The sequence below is a fragment of the Pseudonaja textilis genome, chromosome 13 (genome assembly GCF_049901715.1).
Source record: "Pseudonaja textilis isolate UNSWEBS1 chromosome 13, rPseTex1.2, whole genome shotgun sequence".
Lineage (NCBI taxonomy): Eukaryota > Metazoa > Chordata > Lepidosauria > Squamata > Elapidae > Pseudonaja > Pseudonaja textilis.
In genome coordinates, this window is record NC_142002.1 from 19,753,687 (window position 1) to 19,772,669 (window position 18,983).

At 43.2% G+C, this 18,983-nt stretch overlaps 1 protein-coding gene across 2 annotated transcripts in view; it reads right to left on the minus strand.

Moving 5' to 3' along the window:
* Positions 1-14,311, minus strand: part of THSD4 (thrombospondin type 1 domain containing 4) — a 147,264-nt gene extending 132,953 nt beyond the window's left edge. The window contains exons 1-3 of one of the 2 annotated variants that reach the window (XM_087941658.1): positions 14,141-14,311; positions 3,323-3,437; positions 939-1,008 (exon numbers count right to left, since the gene is read on the minus strand). In XM_087941658.1, the coding sequence (XP_087797784.1) occupies positions 939-1,008; positions 3,323-3,351 (99 nt within the window). In that variant the 5' untranslated portion in view covers positions 3,352-3,437; positions 14,141-14,311. The remainder of the gene's footprint in view (positions 1-938; positions 1,009-3,322; positions 3,438-14,140) is intronic. The other variant, XM_087941659.1, reaches the window with a different exon arrangement.
* Between the last annotated feature and the right edge of the window lie 4,672 nt (positions 14,312-18,983).

Sequence of the window (18,983 nt, forward strand, 5' to 3'; positions counted from 1 at the left end):
TTTCTACACATTTTGAAAATCAAAGTTGCTCCAATTCTGGTGACCTTGTTTAACCCGTGCAAAACAAAATTCCCATGCGGTGGGAACAAATGCTAAACCTTCAGCGTGGCGCTCACATTCTTCCAGAACAATGGAGCTGACAAGGCTCGGCAACCTCTGAAGGAAAGGCTACGTTTCTCAGCCATGAGCGCCTGGCTGTGGCTTCCTCTCCTCCCCATCCCACCCCACCCTGACGGAGATGAAAGCCAGCGTGGCTCTTGATGTGCCTTCAGGACACAAATGCCTTTTGCTCACCCACAAAAGGTGGATTCTGAAGGATAAGGAAGAGGAGAAAAAGGTACATTCAAGGAAGGATTAAGCAGCCAGATCAGGCTGTTGTTGAAAAGCTGAGCCTCGACTCCGGCTGAAATGGAATTGGGAGCCAGGATTAGATTGGTAAATTTTATCTTTCCTTCAACTTAAGAGGCTGCATAGAGACAGGATGAAAAAAGGATGCTAACAGCTTGATTGACGTACCATCTGAAGCCTGGGCTTGGTTTAATCTGAGCTGTGTGCAGGCGACACGTAAAACCCAAATCACAACATGTGATTTGCTTAATGACTGTCGTAAAATGGTCATAAAATCAGGGATCCTGGTTCACTTAATGATTGCATCACTAGGTGGTGGGAGTTCCAGTGCCAATTACAGTCATAAGTCAAGAGTTACTTGTCGGTACGATGGATGAAAATTATCCTTCCAGGCAAAGTTTTTGCCATCTTGAAGCAAGATACGCCCCAAACTGTAGCTGTAGACCAGACTTTGCTAACATTTCAGCATTGTAAGACCACCGAATAAACCATGGTTAGTTGCTGGTACTGCCTCAGAAGGAGCTTAAAGCACGCAGAGCTGCAAAACCGCCCCATCCATGCCAGTTCCTGGTGGGATACGCAACACTTACCTTTCTGTGTTCGATGGAAGGCTGTGGAATGACCAGCTGGAATCCAAGCACAACCAGGGAACTCAGAATCCTGCAGAGCCAAAAAAGAAGATTGTCGTTGACTTTCCTGCTTCGCGAGGGAGACAAACCAACCGCAACTTTCTGGTTAAATGTGTAGATGGCCCATCGCTGAGTTTGCCCAACACCCCCCCTCAAAGGCCACAGGGTGCACACTCATAGCCCTGATGCTATTATCTAGTTGGGTCATGAAATATCTGCAAGAAAACAGCTTGGCACAAGCAGCACCAAGAACCCCACCGATGAAATAGTTTCACTCCAAAGCTAAAAGTCCTTCAAATTCCAACCATCTGATTGACTATCCCAAAACTGCTTTTATTTCCCCCGCTACCACTGGACTTCCTTGGTTTTTTTGTTTTTTTTCTTTGAAAACATTTCACTTCTCACCCAAGAAGCTTCTTCGGTTCAGTTCAGTTCTTCAGCGAAACATTTTCAAGGAAAAAAAAAATCAAGATAGTTCAGTTGCCTTTTGAGGTAGCGGGGAAGCCCATTTGAGACAACCATGAGCTGGATGACTGAATAACAGAGTCGGAAGGGACCTTTGAGGTCTTCTAGTCCAACCCCTGCTCAAGCAGGAGACCCTATGTCATTCCAGACAAATGGATGCCCAATCTCTTCTCGAAAACCTTCAGTGATGGAGCAGACCCAACCTCTGGTGGCAACAAAGAGAATCTCCATAGACAAACCTGATTGATTCTAACGATTTTTCAAAGAAAACACACTCATCCTGGCTTGGGTGTGCGTTGCAAATGTTTTTGTGCAAAGTCCAGATGGAAAACAAGGCTGTCGTTTCGCATGTCAAACCAATTCAACGTACAAAACTGCTATTGATTTTCTGTTTTGAGCAAGGGGGAAGTTTTAGATAGCTTTGCATTCATTCTCCTATCCATCTTTCCTCTGCTGGACTAATCAACCATTTCCCTTATTTGCTGCTTGAAATAAACAATGATTACTATTTTACACCAAGTCCAATTATATGCCTAGTTTGCCATGTCTAAATTTGTGCCTTCTTTCGAAATATTTTGTTTTGTTTTGTTTTTCTCTGTTCCCCAACTTTACAAAAATAGATTCTTTTCTATTCTACAGTGGGGTTGGATGCAAGCTGGCAACGTTAAAATTCAGGAAGCCTGAACAGCCAAGGGAAACTGGAAAAAAAAAACAAAAAACGGCAGGACATTTTGGAGTAGAATATGAATGGGATTCACTGCCAAGATGTTTGTAGAAGTGACATCAAGGATGGCTTCAAATCTGAGATGCGTCGATCCCTGCCAAATGTTTGTTAATAAAAGCTGGACGTAATGAAGAGCAATGCTATTTTAAAAATGCATTCGTTTCTAGCCAGCATAGTTTTGCAATCAAATTAAAGATTTGGAGCATATCCTTCCCACCCCGCTTCCAAAAGTAAATCTGATTTTGCTGTGTCCTCAAGAAATTGGGTGAGTAAGCAGCGAGGTCAAAGCCTCCCTTGATTTGAGCTGATTGCTACACGGGCATGGAAGTACAAAGTATTGCTTTTCTGGAAATAATACAGAAACGAATTGCCATCATTTTCTTCCAGATGTGACTTTACTTTCCAGTCTAATCCGCAATCTAGAACTCTCCCTTTCAGGTGTTAATCCCATCGGGCCCTGCTTGGTTTTTTGTGCACAACAACCAGGTTGGAGAAAACTGGTCTCCCAAAAAGAGACCAGGGTCAAAGAAAGATGACAAGCCAATTTGTCTTAAACTGAAAGGTGTTGGCCAATTTAAGTTCGTGGTTAAATAAAGGAGAACAAATGCGCCAGAGGGTCTGTAACGAGATCTCTGAAACAGTTATAATGTTCAAAACCAGTCCAACCAGCCCTTCAATATTGTCCTTACCAACCCAGACAGTGAAATGGTTTTTTTTTTTAGTGAGTCACACATTCCTAATAAAGATTTGAAACCCCCCTTGGCAATCTTTGTTCTATTTTAACAAGTCCAGGAACTCGACCAGGCCTGAAGAAATAAGATTTATTCCTTATTATTCCTTACAGTCAGTGTCCCAAAGGTGTTTTTCAAAAGGCCACTGGACTTTCTTGGGTTTTTTTTTTTTTCCTGGAAAACGTTTTGCTTCTCAGCAACAAGTGAGAGAAGGACAGAAGAAGCTTCTTGAATGAGGAGAAAAACATTTTCAAGGAACAAAAACCCAAGAAAATTACTTGCTTTTCAAAAAGCACCTTTGGGACATCCATGACCTGGATGACTGTCAATCACCATAGGTTGAGGACTATCTGGACAGATTAAGCCATCTTGGGAAAGTGAGAGAACAAGCTGGGTTGGAGGGAAGAGAAGAGGCCAATACTCACCGCAAAGACCCTTTAAAATTGTCTAGCATAATTCTTGAGTCTGAAAATGATGTGTCCGAGAGCCAAGGATTGGTTGCCAATTTGTTGAAATGGGGGGAGGAATTATAGAAAAATCCTGAGGAGAGTAAATACAGAGAGAGAGAGAGAGAGAGAGAGAGAGAGAGAGAGAGAGAGAGAGAATGAATAGGATTAGTTACTCATCATCATTTTTTAAACAATTCTTTTCAGAATTTCTGTGAAGGTGAAAGACGGTTGAAATACCACTTTGTTATTCATTGGAGACTGTGCTATGTTAATCAATAGGAGGAACAAAAATGATATGAAATATGTTCACCCCCAAGCTTCAAATGCAGGTTTCAAAGAGCCATCAAATTAGGAAACCCAAATTTCCCACTTATCACCCCTTTTTTTTTTTACTGTAAACTCTAGACACATTGAACTGCAGTTTGGTTGATACAATTCATGGCCAATGGCCACTTCTTAATACGGTGAAGTTTTGCTCGTTTTTCCAAATAGACAAACTGTATTTGCATGCTAATTTTTCCAAACTTACCTACATTTTTATCCCCAATTTATCCCCAATTTACCTCATTTTTATCCCAACTTTCCAAAATTAGCTAACTTTAAACTAAGTTCACCTAATGCGATGCTAATTTCCCCAAATTTGCCTCATTTTACCCCATATTTCCAAAATTAGCTAACTTTAAGCTACCTTTAGCTAAAGTTTAGCTAATGCTATGCTACGTTTTCCAAAATTATGCTCTGGACTTTATTCCAAAATAAAACTGGGCTATTTTTTTCCTCCAAAGTTATCCAATGCTGAACCAGTAAGTGTAGCACACCTATTTTCTTTCTGTTAAAAAAAACAAAAGTATTCCCAACTCTTCCCAAAGCCTGTAATAAAAGCTAAAAAAAATCCCAGCTTGGTCTCTCAGCTGCCATTCCCAAACGTCACACTGTTCTCTCAGATGGACAAAATCCATTTGTAAAAGGCAGCCCCTGTTGCAAAAAAAAACAGCCTTCCCATCTTAACAAAAGATTGCCAAAAAGCATGTCAAAATTCCCAAAGAGCAACAATGCAAACAACTGTCTCGTTTTTCCCCCTGCCCCACAAGCCAATCTTTCACAGATTATCCATCTTGGTTGCCACATGCCTCACAACCAGCAATTTGTTCTAACTGGGAGATATTTTGCTGACGCGGCATCTCTTTGAGATAAACCTTGATCCGTTTCTGTCAACCCATCTGATAACCCAAAAGATGCTGGGCAAAACCAGAGTTTATCTTTTAAGCCACCCTGTGCACAGCTCCGCAGGGCCTCCGGCCTGTTTATTGTAGAAACTTGACATTATCAGCTACACAACGTTGGATTTTGTGATCTGGCCAAGACCAACATGATTTGGAATGGACTAAAAACAAGCAAGCAGTGTTTGAAGCCCTTCTGAACTCAAGAGAGCGAGACAGAAGGATGCCAGGGCTACAGAATCCAAATTTGGATCCTGAGTTCTCAACGGACTTGGGAATGTCCTTCTCCTTGAAGTCTTCTGAATGTTTACTTGGACGTTGGGCAGAGTCCCAATGGCCGAGGATCAAAGATACAGAAAGGTTGGTCTGGGGGAGGAAGGAACTGTGTGATATTTCTGAACCCATTCTGCAAAACTGTAACTTGGGCGCCCCATAAGCTTGAAAATTGCAAAAGAGAGGAGAAACATGGAAAGGCTGAGATGGATTCATGCATTGGTTTAACTGCAATGTGTTGAGTATAAACCTGGTTTAACTGCAATGTGCTGAATGTAAGCCACTATTGGGTGGGTTCACACCGTGGGTTAAGCCTACCCACTTCCTGCACAGGCGTCTAAAACTTCCCTCTTTTATAAGTTCCAAAGGCTCGTCCATATTGTTGCATTGAGATATTCATCCATTACCAGACATGATTTTTTTAAAGTAGCATACACAGTGCAACCATCATTCATTTAGCAATTATTTGAAATTACAACAACACTGAAAAAAAATTACTTATAATCAATCCTCGCACCTATGGCCATTGCTGTCCTCCCCATGGTTATGTGATCAAGATTCAGGCACTTGGGAACTGGTGTGTATTTACAACATTTGTAACATCCCAGGGTCTTGCGATGACCATGACCATGACCAAAACAATGGTCATAACATCTAATATGCCTCGCTTAAGAACCACCTTGCTTAGCAGTGGAGATTCCAATGATAGTCATAAACTGAGGAGTATATTTGTACATATCTAGAAAAAAAAGGCATCCGTTTCAAGTTTTTAACCTAAAGCCATTGCCCTTCGTCGAGATTTATATCCAAAACTCATTCAAGTGCAGATCGGTCTTTGCTAGGTAATTTATTTTATTTTGCCTTGTTGACTTAAATCTATGGCAAGCCAAGACTGAATTTCTTGGCATTTATCTTTCTGCTCCGTGTGTGCGCTTTGCCAGCTGCTACTGACAATTCTAGTAGAAGGAGCTAAGAAATGTCAGGTCTGTTTTGTTTTGGAAACTGACTAATTTTCCCCCAGTGATTTATGACCCAAATTCTTTTGTGCAGCCAAAAAGGCCCACCGGGTGCCTCTCCAGAAAAAGTAAGTGGCGTCTCCTTCGAGATGAGGCCCTGGGTGGTAATAATGCATGGATGATCTGCCACGAAGGTTGAAAAAAGTTGGGATAGGTAGAAAGGTAAGTAGGGAATGGTGCCTCCGGCTTGATCCAAGCCAGATGATAGACAGATAGACAGATAGATAGATAGATGATAGATATAGATGGATGGATGGATGGATGGATGGATGGATGGATGGATGGATGGATGGATGGATGGATGGATGGGTGGATGGGTGGATAGATGATAGTTAGATAGATAGATAGATAGATAGATAGATAGATAGATAGATAGATATGATTGATAGATGATAGAGACAGATGACAGATAAATGACAGTAATAGATAAATGACAGATAGATAGATAGATAGATAGATAGATAGATAGATAGATAGATAGATAGAGATATATGATTGATAGATGATAGAGACAGATGACAGATAAATGACAGTAATAGATAAATGACAGATAGATAGATAGAGATAGATAGATAGATAGATAGATAGATAGATAGATAGAGATATATGATTGATAGATGATAGAGACAGATGACAGATAAATGACAGTAATAGATAAATGACGGATAGATAGATAGATAGGTAGATAGATATAGATGATAGAGATAGATAGATAGATAGATAGATAGATAGATAGATAGATAGATAGATAGATAGATAGACAGACAGACAGACAGACAGATGGGTGATAGAGGCAGATGACAGACAGATAGCTGATAAATGACAATGACAGATAGATAGATAGATAGATAGATAGATAGATAGATAGATAGATAGATAGATAGATAGATAGATAGATAGATAGAGATATATGATTGATAGATGATAGAGACAGATGACAGATAAATGACAGTAATAGATAAATGACGGATAGATAGATAGATAGGTAGATAGATGATAGAGATAGATAGATAGATAGATAGATAGATAGATAGATAGATAGATAGATAGACAGACAGACAAACAGATGGGTGATAGAGGCAGATGACAGACAGATAGCTGATAAATGACAATGACAGATAGATAGATAGATAGATAGATAGATAGATAGATAGATAGATAGATAGATAGATGTCAGTAGGTAGGTTAGGTAGGTAGGTAGGTAGGTAATAGAGATGATAGACAGACAGACAGTTTTCATTCCAGGAAAAATCCTTTTCCTCATTCCTATCAGGATCAAATCATCATATCTCAATCTTTTTAAGACTTCTACCTTACCACAAATGGTGCCTCCTGCTTGATCGAAGCCAGGATCCAAGGCAGATGGATGGATGCATGATAGAAGGATGGATAGCCATAGATAGACAGACCGATGATAGAGGCATGGATGCATGGATGGATATAACAGGTAGATAGGAAGGTAGACAAGGAAGGAAGGAGGAAGGGAGATAGGTAAGCAGGCAGGCAGGACGTTATACCCATAAAAGGTCTACGAAAGAGTTGAGACATCTCATCAGCCCTCCTGCCTTTTTTGACAGCCACCCACCCAGCAGATGCTGCTGCCCCAAATCCGGATTTATGTCAGCAAGTTTGAAAGATTGATCCCTACATTCCAGTGGCGGGGGGGGAATTAAGGAAATAAAAGTTACACTCCTGCCAGAGATTAAAGCCATCCCCTAGCAAGCAACAAGATGATGTTTCAGTGCAAATTAAAAACCGAAACTCACCGCTGCCTGGAGGCTGCATGAAAGAAAGGAAGGATATGCATCTCATAAATAACTTAACAATCCTCCATTTTTTTTCTCTTGCTCGATAATTGCTTCCTTCTTCCTTGAAAGTTGGAACTCAACTTTCTCTAACCCTCCGCTCGGGCCAATTCAGAGTTCCAAACTCATAAAATTATATGTACACAGTGGCATCGTGCAATCATTAATCCAGTTTCTTCCCATTCCTCCGCTATCCTTCTTCCACCCTCTGAATCAAAAGCTAGCTCTGTGAAAAAGGGTGGGTGGGTTCACCCAGCTGATTAGCTCACATGGAGCCAAACCCACCAGAGAATGCAACTACACCCAGCAATCAAAATTGTGTTTCTTTTCAAAGAGTTTCGATGAGTTTTGTTTTTTTTAAAAAAAAAATAAGGTTGGATCACACCTATAATAGGAGCCAGGTTTTCACGGTTTGTGTGATGACTGGGTTGGTTCAAAGGCTGGGTGTGCCGTTTTGAACGGATCGGTGTGCTTCACAATGACGTTTGCTAGGGTGTTTCGCACACAAACGCATCCTTTTCTGTTGTTGTTCTTCCGTGGAGATGGGGAAAATGGAATATCTAGCCATACCCAAGAAGATGTTTCAATCACGGTTTGGCTCTGGGAAGGTTGACTTAAAGCCAACTGGGATCACTTTATGACCCATGGACCTCAACTCCCAGAATTCACAACTGGATAGAAGCATTCCTGTCAAACAGAGAACAAATGGTCAATATTGGGAGCGTCCTATCAAATTCTGGACCTGTCAATAGTGGTGTCCCCCTAGGCAGTGTTCTAGGACCAACTCTCTTCATACTCTACATAAATGACCTCTGTGATCATATCACAGAGCAACTGCATTCTCTTCGCTGATGATGTAGAGCTATTCAACACCACAGACAATACTGCTACCCTTCAAAAAGACCTCGACTATGTGTCAGAATGGTCAAACAAATGGCAACTTCAAATCTCAACAAATAAATGCTCTGTCCTACATATTGGCAACAAAAATCAGAAAATAAAATACAAGAGGAATAGTCAAGACCTTGTTGATGACCCAAACTGTGTCAAGGACCTTGGAGCACTCATCTCTAATAACCTAAGTGCTAGAGCCCACTGTAACTACATAGCCAAAAAGGCATTAAGAGTTGTTAACCTAATCCTATGTAGCTTTTTCTCTGGTAATATCACACTATTAAGTAGGGCATACAAAACATTTGCTGGACCAATACTCGAATATAGCTCATCAATCTGGAGCCCACATCACGTATCTGATATTAGCACAGTTGAGAAAGTCCAGAAATATTTCACAAAAAGAGTTCTCCACTCCTCCACTCGTTGCAGAATACCTTATGCCACCAGACTTGAAATTCTAGACCTAGAAAACCTTGAATTACGCCGCCTTCGGTCCGATCTAAGTATGGTATATAAAATCATCCATTGCAATGTCCTACCTGTCAATGAAAACTTCAGCTTCAACCATAACAACACAAGAGCACACAATAGATGCAAACTCAAAGTTAACCGCACCAAACTCGATTGCAGGAAGTACGACTTCAGCAACAGAGGGGTCAACGTCTGGAATACTCTACCTGACTTGGTGGTTTCTTCCCCAAACCCCCAAAACTTGGTGCTGAAAAAGTTCGCCACCCCTGCTCTAGAACACACAAGGAGTGGTTATCACACCTACCCAGAAGTCACGCTTGTGATCCAAAACAGTAGTTTATAATTCCAAAGGTGCTTTTTCATGAGGCGATTGCACTTTCTGGGTTTGGTTTTGTTTTCTTTTGAAGAGGTTTCGCTTCTCATCCAAGAAGCTTCTTCAGCTCTGACTGGACAGTGGAGAGTTGAAGAAGCTTCTTGGATGAGGAGTGAAACGTCTTCAAAGGAAAAAAAAAACCCAGAAAAGTCCAGTTGCCTGAAAAAACACCTTTGGGACAAGAGAATCTCCATAGTTTATAATCTGGGTCCTCTCGACTTTTGGAGCACTGGGGGGTCTCTGACTTTCAAAGCATTCGTTTAGCAACCATTCGAAGTTCCAACGGCCCTGGGAAATGTTGACTTACGACCAATCCACGCTCTCTGTGATTATGTGATCAAAATTGGGACCTTTGACAATCGGGGCTACACACACACACGCACACAATCTTCAGATCAGGGCCCTGTGAGTTTTCTCCAGACTCCTTAAATCCCACCAGATCAGCCTCATGTGATATACGAGACTCCAGGTGTGCTCTACCCTCCCAAGTTGCCCAGGTGAGCTTAACCTCAGAGGTAGGCAGCAGGTGGGGAGAACAATGGGAACTACAGATGGCCAGGTGAATGCAGAACAGGCAGAAGGAGAAGGAAAAAGGAAGGCTGGGGGAAAGGCAGAGAACTAATCTAATTAGGTGGAAACTCATCAAGGAGAGAAGCAACCTTGACCTACGCAGAAATTTCCAGAGGGTTAGAACAATTCATCAGTGGAACAGTTCGCCACCAGAAGTTGTGGATACTCAAAAAGTGGAAGTTTTTAAGGTAGGATTTGTCTGAAGTGGTGTAGGGTTTCCTGCCTAAGCAGGGGGTTGGACTAGAGGACCTCCAGGGTACCTTCCAACTCTTGTTATTCTAATTCTAAATTCAGAAGGGAAAGGAAGGAATTGGGATGAAAACTCGCTTAACGCTCTATTATTGTTTCTCATCGGCTCAATAACCAAATTTCCTTACGATATTCTCTCTGACACACGTAGAGAGATCGTCAGGTAGTCCTTGACTTACGACCACATTGGAGCCCAAAATTTCGGTGGCTAAGTGAAACATTTGCGAAGTGAGTTTTGCCCGATCTTTCTTGCCATGGTTGTTAAGTGAATCATTGCATTAGTTCAGTTAGTAACCCGGTTATTAAGTGAATATGGCTTTCCCTGTTGGCTTGGCCGGTCACAAGGTCACAAAAGGGGATCAGAGACACTGCAACCGTCATAAGTATGAGTTAGTTGCCAAGCGTCTGAATTTTGATCATGCGACCGTGAAGATACGGGAACGGGCGTGAGTGTGAAAATTGGTGGTAAGTCACTATTTTCAGTGCCTTTGTGGCTTTGAACAGTCACTAAATGAACTGTTGTAAGTGGAGGACTATCTGTGCCTGGTTCATGCATTGCTTTAAGCTGTTCGGGCTGAAGGATTTAGCATAAACCACGATTCACAGGTTCGCATCCCAAGCCACGCCAGAAGCTCACAAACCGCCATTCAACCCCAAATGGCCAAAACCCCATTAATTCTCCAGGAGGTTCCCCAGCATTGAGAAGGCGATCCTAAGAAAGCAATCCTGTCTAAAAAAATCCAAGCTCCTTCCTTCCTTTCACTCTCTCTCTTTCTCTCTTTCTTTCTCTTTCTCTCTCTCTCTTTCTTTTTCTCTTTCTTTCTTTCTCTTTCTTTCTCTCTCTCTCTTTCTCACTATTTCCCTTTCTCTCTCTTTCTTTCTCTTTCCTTCTTTCTCTCTCTCTCTTTCTTTTTCTCTTTCTTTCTCTCTCTCTCTCTCTTTCTCTCTCTCTCTTTTTCTCTCTCTTTCCCTTTCTCTCTTTCTTTCTGTTCCCTTCTTTCTCTCTCTCTCTTTCTCTCTCTTTCTCTCTCTTTCTTATTCTCTCTCTTTCCCTTTCTCTCTCTCTTTCTTTCTGTTCCCTTCTTTCTCTCTCTCTCTTTCTCTCTCTTTCTCTCTCTTTCTCTCTCTCTCTTTTCTCTCTCTTTCCCTTTCTCTCTCTTTCTTTCTTTCTTTCTTTCTCTCTCTCTCTTTCTCTCTCTTTTTCTCTCTCTTTCCCTTTCTCTCTTTCTTTCTTTCTTTCTTTCTCTCTCTCTCTTTCTCTCTCTTTCTCTCTCTCTCTTTTTCTCTCTCTTTCCCTTTCTCTCTCTTTCTTTCTTTCTTTCTCTCTCTCTCTTTCTCTCTCTTTTTCTCTTTCTTTTTCTCTTTCTTTCTCTCATTCTCTTTTTCTTTCTCTCTCTTTCTCTCTCTCTTTCTCTCTCTTTCTTTCGCTTCCTTCCTTTCTCTCTTTCTCTTTCTCTTTCTATCTCTTTCTTTATCTTCCTCTCTCTCTCTCTCTCTCCTTTTGCATGAAACGTGTCTAGCTAAACAGGGCACCATTTCAAAGGAATTTTGCGAGATAGGTGTGGTTCTGTTTAGAGATTCTTAGCAAGGATTAAAATGCCCATTTTTCAGCTGTTGCCTGGACGGAGTTCCAGGAACAAGAACATTTTTGTGTCGGTCTCCATTTCAACCCCCGACAATCTACAGCGACCAGATTCTCCTCTTTTGTTCTGTTACCCCCGTAGGCAAATGGGTTTCTTTCTCTTGGTGCGTGACTGAAACACTGTTTTAGGCTGCGCTCTTTCTACAACAGCCTGCACGATCTGGAAAAGACCACGGAGGGCAGATTATTATTTTTTTCCAGCTCCCTTTTTCTAAAAATGCCATAATTGTCCTTAAACCACCGCAGCGGAGACTCAACCCTCAAAGCCGTTTGAAACCCGTCCGAAAACCTTAGAGAGATTCTCACCTGATCTTCTCCACCTTTTAAAGCCGGGGTCTCCAAACTTGGCAACGTTAAGGCTGGAGCCGAAGTCCGCCAGTCTTAAATTTGCCAAGTTTGGAGAGCTCTATTTTAAAGGAACTCAAACTTAAGTTGCTCTTCCTAATCCTACCTCACAAGGTCGTTGTGCCAAACATCCTGAGCATCTTTTCTGATCCGGTGGGTGGGAGAGAAAAATGCCATCAAATACAAAAGACAAAACTTGGCCCAAACAAATCTTCAGGGAACTTCAACTCCGGTTATTCTACGGAAAAGGCTCCAAACCAATCGCCGTGGGGTCCCTGAAACCCATTGCCGACACTTGCTGCAAACTCCTCCTGTGTCTTTCGTTCGGCAAGAGCAAACTCCAACAATTTTGTTCCGTGTTGTTAAAACGCAGAAGAAAGGATGGTGGTCTGCCATCTGGAACTGCCTGCCCGCACCCCACCGTCCCCGTCTCCAAGGCAGATTCTCCAGAACTAATTGTGCAACCCTGCCAAAGGGGAGACGGATTTCTCTTCTGGGCTCCCTCCCTACCTGACGCACAGATTTAGAAGTGGCTGCAGAGCTTCTAACTGCTGGGGGGGGGGCGAAGGGAACTTTCACAGGAAGAGAGAAAATCCCCACAAGGAGAGGAGGAGGAGGAGGAAGAAGGAACATGCACAGACCTGGGAGCTCCAGAAGAGAGAAGAGGGAAGGCCGGGGAAAAGAGGAGAGAGGAGAGGAAGAAGAGAGGAAGAAGGACAATAGGAGAGGAGGGGAGGGAAGAGAAGAGAAGAGAGGAAGAAGGATGCGAGGAGAGGAGGGAAAGGAAGGGAAAAGAGGAAGAAGGATGCTAGGAGAGAAGAGGAGGGGAGGGAAGAGAAGAGAGGAAGAAGGATGCGAGGAGAGGAGGGAAAGGAAGGGGAAAGAGGAAGAAGGACGATAGGAGAGAAGAGGAGGGGAGGGAAGAGAAGAGAAGAGAGGAAGAAGGATGCGAGGAGAGGAGAAGAGAGGAGAGGAAGAAGAGAGGAAGAAGGATGCGAGGAAAGGAGAGGAGGGAAAGGAAGGGAAGAGAGGAAGAAGGATGATAGGAAAGGAGGGAGGGGAGGGAAGAGAAGAGAAGAGAGGAAGAAGGATGCGAGGAGAGGAGAGGAGGGAAAGGAAGGGAAGAGAGGAAGAAGGACGATAGGAGAGGAGGGGGGAGGGAAGAGAAGAGAGGAAGAAGGATGTGAGGAGAGGAGAGGAGAGAAGGAAGGGAAGAGAGGAAGAAGGACGATAGGAGAGGAGGGAAGAGAAGAGAGGAAGAAGGATGCAAGGAGAGGAGAGGAGAGAAAGGAACGGAAGAGAGGAAGAAGGACGATAGGAGAGGAAAGGAGGGGAGGGGAGGGAAGAGAAGAGGTTGTCTTGGTTTAGGATCTTAGAGATGCCCAGCAGGTGTCTTAAGGTGGCACCAGTGCCCAGGCATGCAGACCCCCCAGGCTGTGCAATTGGACCCCCGCCTCACACCTTGACGCTTGGGAAGTAGCGTCCCTTTCACGCAACGGAAACGCACTCAGGATTTGGCCGCAGGTCCCCTTGGCATCCGCAAGAGAACGAAGCTCAGCCTTTGAAACCAGCCACCATCACCCCCCACACGCCCCTCCCTGGGCTGGCGGGACGGACACCCACCCACCCTTATCGCAAAGCCCACCCTTTCCAAAGAGGCTCCTGCTCGGCCTTCGGAGGGCTTTTTGCGTTAACCCCTTGCTAGCGTGGTGGGAAAGCCTCCTCCTGCTCCCCATTTTTGGTCCGATCGAGTCAAATGCTGCCCACCCTCCCCCTGCCCCAAAAAACCAGATTTCGGGAAGGAAATAAGCCCCTAGGCGAAAATACCTGCTGAAAGGCCAAGAGGAGGGGAGGAAATCCTTCCAGGTCTACTGGGTCATCTTTGGAAAAGCAGCCAACTCCTTTCTCCTTCCTCCCACCCCCTTTTTTTCTCTACCTTGCCAGTTTCAAAAACTTCTTCGGTGTCCGAAGAATCACATCTGGATGACGGGAGACCAAGCGAGCTGCCCTCTGGCCCAGATCAGGGCAGGTCCTACAGGATCATGCCAGCTTCCTTCTTTCCTTCTTTCCTTCCTTCCTTCCTTCCTTCTCTCGGCACTTCTGGGTCCAGATCGTCGGGTTGTTGCTGCTGCCGTGTGGGGAAAAATGAGGCGAAGCTGTCAGAAGGCAGGAGAAATTTAAGAGCTTCCATGATGCTCCCACTGCCACCTGGCGGCCCTTGCAGGCAAGAACCCTCCAGAAATCTTCCAGGAAACCCAAAAGAGGTCCGTGCAGGTGTTTGGAGACCTCTTTGGGCTTCCCAGGTTGTTCAGAATGTAGAATAACAGCGAAGGGGTTTGGACTGGAAGGAGACCCTGGAGGTCTTCTAGTCCAACCCCGCTTGTCTAGCAATAGACATATATTTTCTACCCTACAAGTTGCTTCCTTCCTAGGCTTAAGAGTGCTTAGTGCTAATGTGCTTGTGGGTGAGTTTGTCTGAGTATCATTCCTTCGGATTCATTTATTACGGCTCTGAGACCAACAAGGCGTTCTGAGGTTGACCTGGTGATGGAGGCTCCAAACTAGAAACTGGGAGAGGGTGAGCCTTGTCTTGGGCACGAAAGCCGGCTGGGTGACCTTGGACAGTCCATCTCTCCCAGCCCAACCTACCTCACGGGGTTGTTGTGGGGAAAATAGAAGAAGGAAGGAAGGATTAGGTTTAGGACGGAAGGAAGGAAGGAAGGAAGGAAGGAAGGAAGGAAGGAAGGAAGGAAGGAAGGAAGGAAGGAAGGAAGGAAGGATGGATGGATTAGGTATAGGAAGGAAGGAAGGAAGGATTAGGTATAGGAAGGAAGGAAGGAAGGAAGGAAGGAAGGAAGGATTAGGTGAAGGAAGGAAGGAAGGAAGGAAGGAAGGAAGGAAGGAAGGAAGGAAGGAAGGAAGGAATTCTACCTCTGCAAATGTTGAGAACTTCTCAGCCCTGGGTGTGAGACCCTCAAGGATATTAATTTGCAGTATTCAAATTTGTAATAAGCATAAGTGTTGCTTCTTTGCTTAGCTCCATTTCTATCTCTTTCTCTACTGTGGATGTCTTCCCGGGGGTCCCATGTTAGACTAAAACCTTCTCAAAAGGAGATTGGTTGACTTATCCTTAGTAGGTGCCATGTATCCTGGTGGCGCTGGGTTAATTCTGAAATTATCCCAAGGTTCTTTGTTAGGTGTGATGGTGTCATTTGGGAAAGGGGGTCTGGAGGAGCACCAGAGAAGGAAGAAAAAAATTCTCTCTCACACACACTCTTTTTTTGCTATAGAGAAGGAAAACAATATCTGCCACAGGCATTTCTCCACCCAAGGTAGCTGGAAAGGTTACAGGCATACCTCGGAAATATTGTGGAATCAATTCCAGACCACGGCAATAAAGAAACTATTGCAATAAAATGAGTCACATTTATATTTTTGGGTTTTCCCAGTGCATGTAGAAGTTACGTTTACACTATACTTTAGTCTGCGTAGCAGTTAATATAGCGTTAGGTCCCTCCAACATGTATGTAGCTTAATGGGGGTGGAGTGGGGACTTTCTCCTTAGTAAACATTACTAAAGTTACCTGTGAGAACTTGCTTGGGAAAATCAATACTTCTGGTTTTAGCTGGGCCCAAAGAACCTAAAATGTAGGGTCTGACTCTGATTCAGGGCTGGCGAAAACACAGCTTATTAGTTCAACATGATTTCTTGAATGTGGAAGGGGTGAAGTTTGACCTGCCGCTGCACAGCAAAAGGAGGAACTGACTGACAACTCTGATCAAAGAGGTTTGCCGATGTCCAGCCGTCTAAGGCAATTGTTCAGAGTAGAGCAAACCTCTGGTTCAAGTTTCCTACTGCTGCAGCTTACTGTTCGTGCAGGCTGGTTAATTAAAACACAGTTAGAAGAATCAAGCAGGCATAAGAGGACAAAGATGGTGTGAGCAAGGCCGGCTGAGAACACACGTCCGCAACTCTCCAAGAGAACTGCACAATCGACAGAAGCTACCTGGTAAAATTCAAAGAAACCAGGAATGGTTGGTTGCAAGATGTTTATTTTAAACACGATTTGGTCTTCTAAAAAAACAGAGAATTAAAACGCTGCCTTTCTTGTCAAATTTAGTACCCCGAAGTTGGTCAAAGGTCCTACCTCCTGGTTTAAGAGGTACAGTGGACGCTTCTATTGGGGCAACTTCGATTTCTTGCACCTCGAAAGCTGTAGAAACTTTCCCTGATTGAAAGCCAAAGTCCGCTGGCATCTTAAAAGAATATTTGCTATAGCCCAGACTATTTTGTCAACTTTTCCCAATTCACTGAACGTCCCAAATGGCATTGTAAAAATAAAAAAAATGTAGTGCTTTAATAAACGTTAGTTTTTGAGGTGCATTTTGCTACAGCAAGCTAGCAAGACAACGCCACCTTTTCTTAAAAGTTCTGCCTGCTTTGAAATTCTGGCTAGGAATTGAAATCCCAAGTGCTCTGTTCCAGGGGTCTCCAACCTTAGCAACTTTAAGACTTGTGAACATCATCTCCAGCTTTGCTGGCTGAGGAACTCTGGGAATTGAAGTCCAGTTAAAGTCGCCAAGGTTGAAGACCCCTGTTCTATTCCTCTCAAGTTTTTTAAAATCTAATATCTATACAGTTCCATTTCTTTTTATAAAAGTGTGAATCAAAACAGCACTCTTGGGAAACTGGGTCCCATGAAATACTGCATAACATTTGAGGGGAAGCAAATCCTTGAAGAGATACTCAAACAAATAAAAATAAAAAGGACAGCATTCCCCACGCTGCAAAAAAAGATGTGACTGTGTTATATTTTCATCCATATCATCCTTTCTGCTTCTCTTTTCATGGATCTGCCTTTCTAATGAGCAAGGAACCATCCCTTAAATAATCCATCATCAAAGCTGCCTTGTGGTTTAATGAGAATTGCCTTAATCAGTTCTGGATCCAGTCCTTGAATGAGGAGGTATTTGGGGCAACCTTCCCAGAAGCTCTTATTCGTTTTCAACTAGAGTAGACTCTACCTAAGATCACAACATGGTGCTAGACACAACATCATGTCTATCAAAAGGGTAAAATGCTGAGGAAGATATTTAGGATTCCTTGGAACAGTCAAGTAGCAAGAGCGATGCAGAATGGGCTTATTAAGACTTGTGATAACCTGCAGGAAAAACAAAATTTACGAAACAAGTAGAAAGAAGGCATTGAAACCTTCTTGGAGATGAGTTGCGGAGAGAAGGTTGGAGAAATAATTCTATGCAGTAGAGTTTTCTGACGTAAGGTCCTTTCTCAGAAGACAGATCTTGGCCAAAGTCCTATCAAGAGTTTCTCACCACAGCCATCCCGGTAGCTCTACAAAGATTACCCCGAGGAGAATTTGCCTTTCGATGCAATTTTCCTGCCTGTCAACATTAAGACAGCAAATGCAATGACAACTAGGAAGATTTGTGGGGTATTTTTTTCCCCTAGCTTGGCGTCTCGGAGCCCGTGGAGTTTCAGTCAAAGTAATTATGGCCGCCGTTATGAAAATGGCTTTTCAGGTTGCTAAATCACATTTCATTGTATTCAAGTATGCCGCGTGCTGTCTGGAGACAAACTACAGGCAGCTGGTATATAAATATTTCAAGTAAATAAAAAATCTCCAGGCCACAGTTCTATGACAAACTGTGACAAGAAACTCCTAAGTTCATTCTACACGGTGTGAAAACATCCATTCTCATATTGCTCATTTAACGTCTTCCTCGATCTCCTTTTCTTTTGTTTTGTTTTTTTGTACAAAGTGTTTTCTTAGAATCACGCTACGTAATAAGAAGATTCTCCAAGGGCAACAGGGATCCCGTCAGGCTGTGTTCCAGATTCACACCTCTTCGAAGAGTCATTCCTGACTTTTTCAATGAGAAACTCTTTTCATCCTTCTCAATCCTTTTGGTATTCGGATCAGAACGCTCCAGAAACATCAGGGCTCTTGGCTATTTTAGGATGTCAGAAAAAAACATCCAGGAAAATGATTCCATATGGCTGCCCATTCCATAAAGCCTCCAGGAGGTCAACTACAAAAGAAGCATGTTGGATCAGGAAAAGCAATTTAATTGTCTAAGAGGAGAGCTACCCTATTCCTGGAGATGGAGGGAGCGGGGAAGAGACAAGGCCTATTTCATTTTTCACCACTGTTACATTACTTTGTGTAGGGGTTTACGAGTTTGCCAGTTCCAACTTCTGAAGACAGTTGAGTTTCTTCAGCAATGAAACGCTCCTTCAAAGCAAAGTGGATGAAGAACTTTGAAGAGTTCTACCCCACCCTGAGCTTTCAGATCTTCTCATCAACCTTCCACTGCCCCTCCCTTAGAAACCCTCGGTGGAAAGTTATTTCTCATGCCCTGAACACGTTCCAAAGATTGATTAAAGAGTACAAGCTGTTCCATCGCCTTCATTTTTGGAAAAGCACCTTGTTTAAAAAAATAAAAAAAAAGTTTTGTTGTTTTTTTTTAAAATTAAAGGAAAGCTTGACTGAATGCCTTGAAGCAAACCCACCGAACGGTATAAATTAGGCCTCCATTGTTGCAAGCTTGATAAATGCTCTCGGACTGGTATACCCAGGAGAGCCCTTTGCTAATGTTGGCAGAGGAAGGACAATCAAAACAAGACTGGAATTCTTGACGGAACTGCTGCCAATCATGGCATATTTTAACGTTCCCCTTTCCATTCCCCTGGTGATATTCGTGGAGACGACCTTTGTGGCTGGCCAGGGAGACAACTGCTGGAGGAAGGTGCCCACGGA